The sequence below is a fragment of the Mus caroli genome, chromosome 5 (assembly GCF_900094665.2).
Source record: "Mus caroli chromosome 5, CAROLI_EIJ_v1.1, whole genome shotgun sequence".
NCBI classification, from domain to species: Eukaryota; Metazoa; Chordata; class Mammalia; order Rodentia; family Muridae; genus Mus; species Mus caroli.
Genome location: NC_034574.1, coordinates 122,439,106 through 122,448,081, shown reverse-complemented (window position 1 = coordinate 122,448,081; position 8,976 = coordinate 122,439,106). Strand labels below are relative to the sequence as shown.

The 8,976-nt window shown below is 52.0% G+C and overlaps 1 protein-coding gene across 5 annotated transcripts in view; it reads right to left on the bottom strand.

Annotated features, from left to right (window-relative positions):
* Nucleotides 1-4,813: 4,813 nt before the first annotated feature.
* Nucleotides 4,814-8,976, bottom strand: part of Sfswap (splicing factor SWAP) — a 71,809-nt gene continuing 67,646 nt past the window's right edge. For all 5 annotated transcript variants that reach the window (XM_021163130.1, XM_021163132.2, XM_021163135.2 and 2 more), the window contains 3 exons: nucleotides 6,410-6,583; nucleotides 5,666-5,738; nucleotides 4,814-5,208 (listed from right to left, as the gene is read on the bottom strand). In XM_021163130.1, the coding sequence (XP_021018789.1) occupies nucleotides 5,143-5,208; nucleotides 5,666-5,738; nucleotides 6,410-6,583 (313 nt within the window). In that variant the 3' untranslated portion in view covers nucleotides 4,814-5,142. The remainder of the gene's footprint in view (nucleotides 5,209-5,665; nucleotides 5,739-6,409; nucleotides 6,584-8,976) is intronic.

The following is an 8,976-nucleotide window of genomic DNA, read 5'->3' as shown; positions in this document are numbered from 1 at the left end:
TTGCTAGTGTATGCAATGGTGTCAGCGTTTAGAAGCTGATTATGGGATGGATCCCTGGATACGGCAGTCTCTAAATGGTCCATCCTTTCATCACAGCTATGAACTTTGTCTCTGTAACTCCTTCCCTGGGTGGGCTCATATTTTTCTAACCATCAGTCCATGGCTGGGTTTTCTCTGAGGTGGACTGCCACGTCAATGAGTTTGCAAAAAAAGAAAAAAATCATGGCGAAGTTTATATTCCCTTAGGCAAGAATCTGTGACTTTGCCAGGTATCGGAGAAACACACCTTTAATCCCAGCACTCAGGAGGCAGAGGCAGGCAGATCTCTGAGGCCAGCTTGGTCTACAGAGGGAGTTCCAGGACAGCCAGGGCTACACAGAGAATGTGTAGAAGGTGTAGAATGTGTAGAATGTGTAGAATGTGTAGAATGTGTAGAAGAGAATGTGTAGAATGTGTCTTAGGAAGGGATTGGGAGAATCCGGGACTTACCTTGGAGGTTTATGTCTTTGTTGTCTGATGTCATTCATTCAGCCGGGTTGCCTCCCTCAGGAAGGAGTTGCTGCAAACTCCCCATGAGGGGGCAGCCCCACCACCTGAGTCTGCTGCACAGCGATGTCGTAACTGTCTTAAACATGCTCAGTGATGTTCACATGGTAACAAATGACCAAGCACACACTGCTCAGAAGAAGCCTCTTAAGTGATATGTGGCAGGGTTTGAGGGCCATCTGCCCTCTAGCTGCTGTGAGCTGACCTGAGGACAGGAGGTGTCCGCATGAGAGATGAGTGCTCCTCCATGTGAGAGATGAGTGCTCCTCCCCGCCCCGTGTGAGGGATGCCCATTTGTCTCTTTCCCATTTACTTTGCTGTCTCATATGGGCATCAGCATGGATTCACGGATATTGATTCACATGCTAGAATCTATTGCGACGTTAAATATGTTGCTCCTGTTGTGAGGGCTCTTTAGTTGGCTCCTCTGGTAAGCTCTGCCTACCCGGGATGTCAGTCATTTGGGTGCACTTCTGAGCCTTGCTTCCACTGTGCCCTTCCTATCTAGTTCTTCTTCTTCTTTTTGTTTTGTTTTGTTTTATTTTTCGAGACAGGGTTTCTCTGTATAGCCCTGGCTGTCCTGGAACTCACTTTGTAGACCAGGCTGCCCTCGAACTCAGAAATCCAAATCCGCATGCCTCTGCCTCCCAAGTGCTGGGATCAAAGGCGAGCACTACCACCGCCCACCCGGCTAGCCAGTGCTTCAAGAAAACCTGTCACTCAGAGGTCACAGTCTGGGCACTGGGTATTAATGCTAACTGGGGCTCCGAGTTGGTCCTTCTCTCCCTTGTTCATCTCTCTTCAGCAGAATGCTAGCTTTTACTGACACACCACCCCTACCCCACTGCTTTTCTGTTCCCCTCACTCATCTCTCTGCCTGTGTCATTTGTGCCCCGCCCTGCCCCCTCTCCTGTCTTGTCAGTCCCAACACCCGCTGAGTGCTCTCCAAGGCTTCAATGGTCAACGGACTTTATGCTGTATGCTGGCCTCCCACTGCCCTCTTGGGGTTGAGGTGTGCACAAATCTGGGGCCGCTGTGTTTTTCATCTCTCTCTGTGGGAAGGATGTTCCTGGCTGGTGCCAGTACAGCTGAGCAGAGGCTGTGGCCAGATTGGTAACTAGGCACTTGAGGTTTGTATGTAGTCAACAGAGGCACCCTCAGAAGCCCAGGGGTCACAGGCCCCAAAAGGGAACCTGGGTCATTTCCAGGTCAGTTTGGGGATCATCCAGGCCTCATTGCTATGTGATGTCCCTGGGCAGGACACAGAGGCTTCTGTTCTGCCTTGAGATGTGGGGGCAGTGGGGAGCCCCCAAAATGCTCTCTCAAATCTACTTGGCTGCGCCCACTGAATAGCTTATGAGTCTGTAATTAAAGCAACTTTTCATGTTGTTGAAGTGAGATGGTGCAAGGACATCTTAGGATGTCCTTCAAGGAACCTTTGCACAGCCTAAGATGACTGAAACTTCAGTGGACACTGGGGAGCCCGAGATATAGGCTCTGACCCTGTGTAGGTCCAGGGCACGTGCGTAATCACCAGCCCTTGTGTTATGGAGTACAGCGAACCCTGAGTATCTATACTCCTTGTGCTTTCTTGGGCAACAGCACCTCTTGGGTAACAAGCTTCGAGGTTGAATGTCTCCACTGAACAGATTGGTGGCACTGGCTGCACCCACTGAAAACTGTTCCCTGAACCTGAACAACTGAAAAGGGTGAAGGCTGTTGGGGGCCAGCAGGACCACTGATGTATGTCTCTCTGAGGGAGTGGGGAGACGAAGAATAGTCACAGGATACACACCACAGCAACAGGCAGCAGCCTGTAGCCATGAGAGCCTGGACCGGCTCCCTACAGAAGGAGGTCACAAAGGAAGGTGTGTAGGAGGTAGCTTTGTCCTGAAGAAGGCACTTGGGGCCCTGCTCAAGAACGTACTTCAAACAAACCCTCATGCTCCCGAGTGCTGAGTTCTTGACTCTGTCCCCGTGTGGCACCACCCTAGGTCCTGGACATCTCAAAACAAAGATAGTGTGAAGTTCCTCATTCGGTCAGGAGCTGACAGAATCACACACTTAATTGCAAAAGAAGAGCACTCGTTATTACCACCCAGGACAGAAGAGGCACATTCGTATCAAAGAGGAGAGGCTGGCGCTGTCCCGAGTGACACCTTCCCCACTGACACTATTAATCCCGATTTACAGTGGGAAAAAATGACACAGCAGAGAATGAGCACTGTATGTACCTAGGACAAGATACAGATGACCGACCACAGGTGGCACCGAGCCCTGCCTCACTGGGACAGCACCCTGACACTGTCACAGTCTACACAGCATGTTTTGGTAATAAACAGCCATCGCTTCTCGGCCTTTTGGCTAAGATCAAGTGTGGTAATAAACAGCCAGTAAGCAGATCATGTAAGAGCAACATAAACACAATCAGGTTTTTTAAAAACACAGTTTTTACTTTGTGTGTGTGTGTTGTCTATGTATATGGCCCATGTGTGTGCCTGGTGCTGAGGCCGGAAAAAATATGGAATTCCCCAAGACTGGGATTACAGACAGCTGGGAGCTGCCATATGAGTGGTGGAAACTGAACCTGGGTCCTTCACTGCTCTTAGCCACTGAGCCACCTCTCCAGCCCCCTCCCACACTGTGCAGACCCGGCTGGTCTGGACCTATGGAGAACAGACTGGCCACTTCATTTTATTAATCACTCAAAATAGGAAATTAAAAGGAGCCCTTCTCAGCCTGGCCAGGTGGTGCACATCTGGCAACTTGGGATGCGGAAGCAGGAGGGTCAGGTGTTCAAAGTCATCCTTGACTGGCTGGTTTTGTGTGTCAACGTGACACAGGCTGGAGTTATCACAGAGAAAGGAGCTTCAGGTGAGGAAATGCCTCCATGAGATCCAGCTGTAAGGCATTTTCTCAATTAGTGAACAAGGCAGGAGGGCCCCTTGTGGGTGATACCATCCCTGGGCTGGTAGTCTTGGGTTCAATAAGAAAGCAAGCTGAGCAAGCCAGGGGAAGCAAGGCAGTAAGTAACATTCCTCCGTGGCCTCTGCATCAGCTCCTGCTTCCTGGCCTGCTTGAGTTCCAGTCCTGACTTCCTTTGGTGATGAACAGCAAGCTGGAAGTGTAAGCTGAATAAACCCTTTCCTTCTTGGTCGTGATGTTTTGTGCAGGAATAGAAACCCTGACTGAGACAACTACACAGTGAGTTAGAGGCCAAACACAAAATAAATGTAAAAATTCTGCACACATAAAATGGACAGATGCTGTTGGGAGGTAGATCTCTGTGAGTTCAAGGCCAGGTAGTGAGATTCTGTCAACTCCCAACAAACAAACAAGTCCCTTCTGTTTATCTGAGTCCCTGTAAGAGTCTAGACTCGTGAGTGTGGCAGCACTTTTGCTCTAGACTTACCCTGTGGCCCCCGTAGGCAGCTGAGGGCATGTGTGATGTTTTTCCTGAACTTTGTGCTGTGGACAGGGGGTAGGAAGTTGCTGCCTGGGAACCAGAGACTCAGATTGGGCACAGCAGTGTCAGGGAGTCCTCTGAGGACATCTGCAGTCCATGTGTTTATAAAAGTCCCCATTTGTGGCTGCAGCCACTGGGGATGGGGAGGTGGAGGTCTGGGCATTGACACAACCTCACATTCCTGAGGGAAGGAAGCAGAGCTTGCCACCAGCCTGCTGATGACCAGACACCCCCGGGGATAGAATGGAGGAGCCCGGTAGCTGCCTCCAAGGCAGGTGGTGGTCCTGTCTTCTCTGTTGTTGGTGGCATCTCTCATGGACACCCATTTCCCTGACCTGTCACCTTGAGTGTCTTGATGGTAGCACCAGGCCCACACCACAGTGAGGACCACTTGGAGGAAAGGAGCCCATTTCTGGGCAGGCGCGTGGCAGAAGCTGCTAGGGATGTCTGAGAAGCACAGCATAGTCCTGAGCAAGCTCCAGTGCCGGGATGGAGACGGGGCTCTGGTGTTCATTTCTGCTGTCAGGATACTGTGTGCCTAGCACGTGAGAACTTCCGAGAGTAAAGGCATCCTGAAGGGAGGGACACACAAACCCGCATCTTCGTGGGGCAGTCAAGAGCCTGAATGGCAGGATGACCTTTGGCTGACTGGCCTGGCAGAGCCCCTCAGGGGCACAGCTGGGACACCCTGGAGCACGCCCCTTCCGGCAGGCATGGAGAAGGCACTGCTGGAGGAACACCCACTTTCCCACAAGCAGGCACAGTACGTGACAGACACACTGAAGAAGGAGAGCCCCAGGCTGCTAGCTAGAAAAGCTGTTCTTCCCATTTTATTTGATAATACATTTTCACAGAAACATGATATATTTACATATATACAGATAGAGACTGCTGGTCAAAAATCTGAAACAGAAAATGTCACCAAAAATTTACAAAAGCCACCGACTGACCCAGGAGTCGGGCTGGAGAACCTGGATAGCTGCATGTAGGTCGGCAGAGCTTGCAGCTCAGCTTCTGACGTCTGGACTGTGGCTGCTCTGAGCAGGAGCCCAGCACCTGTGGCCACAGCCAGGGCCACAGCCAGGGCCACAGCCGTGCTGCTCGCCTGGGGCTGCTCCGTGGCTGCCGTCTCAGGATGCACTGGTTTGCAGGTTTTTTGAAGCTGCGAGCATTGCTCTTACTTTGGCCATGAGATCCTGTGTGGGAAGACATGAAGGAGACCTGAGCCTCCTGCTGACCAGATTCGTAAGGGGGCCATGGTGAGGACAGGAGGCAGAGCTTCCAGCAGCCAAGCCATGCCCTTGAGTAATGTATGCAGCTTTGAACCCTTTGCAGGCCATACAGGGACCAACCTCCCAGGGCTGTGACCCCATGTGGCCCGAGGGTACAAGCAGGGCCTAGGATGTGTCTGTCACCTGTGGAGAGTCAACACTCCACAGCATGGCAACCCCACAAGGACATGAGCTTCCTCTGGAAGATGAGGCCCCCTAGGAGTTGATTTCTTCTCCTTCCTACTAGGCTCTGACCTAGTGCTTGGCCGTGGCCAGCCAATAGATTTTGACAGGGTCAGTAACTGTGAAACAAGGGGCGAGCGAGGAGGAAGCCTGGCACTATTATAAAAGGTGGGCAGGGAAGGGAGCACCCCCATCTTACCTGAGTTATTTTGCTCTGCACAGAGGAGACGATTGCTGAGGAGATCTGGCCATCTTTTTCCTGAGAAACCCCCCTAATGCAGAGGAAAGAATGGAGGCTCAGATACCCCCAGAATCTGAAGAGCAGTTCCCATGTCCTGTAGAGTACAGCTTCCGTGGCGAGCATTTGCCCCCACCGGGCCACCTTCCTATCTCAGGGGCATGCACTTGTACACCCACTTCACGGGCCTCAGAGAGTGAAATCTAACACTAACCCCAGCAGTCCACAGATGCTTGCAAAGAGGAAAGGCACCTACAGCAAGGCCACCAGGACCACAACAACAGCCTCAGTGGCTTTTGGTTCCCATGGAAGCGTCTGTGGGTGGGACAGCACCCACCACCCCAGAGCGGTTGGGGCTCTCTACACTCCCTCTAGGATGCAGCCTTTCAGATGCTGACCCTCAGGTGAGCTGTGTTCCTCACCGAGCAGCCATGGACCACTCCAGATTCCCAGACTTGAAGGCAATCCCAACAGGAATAAGTCCTTGATCCCGTTTGTCACTGAGACACGCTGAGTCCTGCACGGCTCCTCGGGAGCTCTTTTCCCTGAGGAAGGACTCTGGATGCCCAGTAAGGCATGGGTTGGGGAGCTGCCCCCATATGCTCCTGTCTGAGGTCAGGACACCCAGGGTAGGGATTGGTGGAGGCCCTCACAGCGCTCCAGGTCTCACTGCCCTCCCTCGCTCTTTCCAGAAGTCACAGTTACCTGGAGCGTTCCTGGGAGGAACCTCGGCTCTCCACAGGAGAGATGCTGGCCGAGTGGGCTGAGTGGGCCGAGGGACGCTGTGCGGCCTGTTTACTCGGGGAAGTTGACTGCGACCTGGCCTTGGCTTTGGTGCGAGACCGTGAGCGCCGTTTCTTCTTCTTCTCGTGGGGACTTCTGAAAGAGAAGTGCTCTTGTCAGGGTACATGGAGTGCTCGACAAGAGGGCAGTCTCAATTTGTGTCAAGGGGCCCCTCTACAGACGAGACCTTTTTTTGTCTTTTGAAGACATATATTCTGGGATGGCTCTGAACTAACTATGAAGCTGAGGAGGATCATAAACTCCTGATCCTCCTTCTTTTATCTCCTGAGTTCTGGGATTACAGGATGCACAATTGTGATTGGTCTGTGTGGTACAGGCAAATTGAATCCAGACCATCATGCATGCAGGACAAATACTTTACTGAGCACACCTCTAGCCTCATATGCATGCCTTAGACAGCTGTAATCCTTCAGTCAATTGAGCCTGTGCATCCACAGAGGACTGGGTGTTAAAACAACAGTCCAGAAGCCAGCCTCGGCACAGAGGAAGCTTAGTTCTAGGGAAATGCCTGGCATTTAATGTACAACGAACAACCTATTTGCATTAAAAATACCAAGATAACCAACAAAGAAAAGCCTCTAGGAAAGTCTGTACCGCTTTCTCATTCATGCCAAATGACAGGAAAGTATCAGCCCATTCCCGTAGACATCAGCTTCATCTGCTGAACACACAGGAGGCAGCCTGGGTCATTCTGGGAGTGTCTGATATCCGCCGTACCAGCTCAGCTCTGACCACTGCCTCGCTCACATTGCAGGACAGGGCTCCCAAGCCCATCTGCCCCCATTCTACTCCTTCCTTCCTTGCTTCGCTGTGTCTACCATGTACAGATCTTCGCACTCACGAACAGTGGGCAGATTGGGAGGACGCACCCCCAGCACACAGGATGGTGCCACAGCCAGCCTGCATGCCACCTCCCACCGTGTCTGTTCTGAGATACTCTGCACATTTATCACTGACTCCTAGGGCTCTTCCCTCCCTCCTGGGCTGCAGGACACCACCAGGCAGCCTTCCTGCTCAGCAGTATATTTCACAGTGTGTCCACAGGAATACTAACCAGTGTGATTAACCAATCATCGTCGGCCATTTCTATCCTGTGATCACCACCAACCCTCAGCCCCATGGTATTTGGGTCTGCAGAGGAATCACAGAGGCCCTTCTCAACCTGGCCCCGCCTTCTATCCTCCAGGAAGCCCTCCAAAGCCTGTCCACACAGCCCTTCCTAACCTGGCCCAGCCTTCTATCCTCCAGGAAGGGCCCAAAGCCTGTCCACACAGCCACTGTTACACTGGGTGGCACCCTGTGTTGTATTAGACTATGTGATACTCCTGTATTTCTTTGGTGCTGTAATGCAAAAATGTTCCTGCCTAATGAGAAGCTATGTTTGGGGTCTGTGGCATGGAGACTCCACAGATACGCCATACCCCATAGTCAACTCCAGTGCCCACAGGGGTTTATAGACTGACAAGCACTAGCAGTGGGCCAGTGAGCTCAGTACAGGCAGCAGTGTCAGCAGAGGCCCTTGTGAGGCCACCAGTGTCATCCCAGCCTGGCTTTCTGTGCATCACCTAGGTAAGAGGCCTGAGGAGCACAGCTGCCTCAGGAGCCCAGCACAGCTTCAGTTATACCCAAAGTCCAGAAGGACAACAGCTTGTGATTGAGATTTAGCTCCTAGAAGGCAGTGTCCCTAGGTTGGAGCTATGGGTGGCAGCCTGGTGACCTTTGGCAAGGAGACGTGGATCTGAGTGGAAATGGTTCAGATACCAAGCACATGCAGGGAGAGCTGCTGGGCTGGAGTGTCTGTGTGCACAGCTGAGCTGGGTTTCAGAGTGGGCAGCCCAGGATGGCATGGCTGTGTAGCTCAAGAGTGAATGGCTTCCTCACCACAACTGTGAACTTGGTTTAGTGTGGTGTGTGTGTGTTGGGGGGGGGCCCTGCATGCGCACATACACATTTGAGAGCAAATATGGAGGTCAGAGGATGCCAGAGGATGGTTCTCCCATTCTTCTACCCTTTCATGAATCCTGGGGAATCAAACCCAGGCTGCCAGGCTTGCACAACAAAGCGCTTTACTTGCTGAGCCATCTCACCAGGCCCAGTTTAATCTTAACAGTCTGACCTCACACAGGAAGAAGTTAAGCTTTTGCAGGAGCGAAGCAGTCTGCTCACTTCTGAAGTTGCTGAGGTGCACTTTGCAACTTGGCCCTCTGTGCTGTTGCTGAGTTGTCAAAGCAACACTGCAGCCCTTTGTTCTGGAACATTCCCTCATTATACTTTCCAGCCTATGCCACTCTTCACAGTCAATCGTGACCGCTGCTCTGTAGGAACCAACCACTCACCACTCTGTGTGGGGTTCTGTAGTGTTCCCGAGTCTCCTGTAAAACTGGGCATGTCCCTATTCTTACAGGACTGCCCTGTGTGCAGTTTTGGTAACCTCACATCTCCTTGCTTCTTTTTTTTTTTTTTTTTTT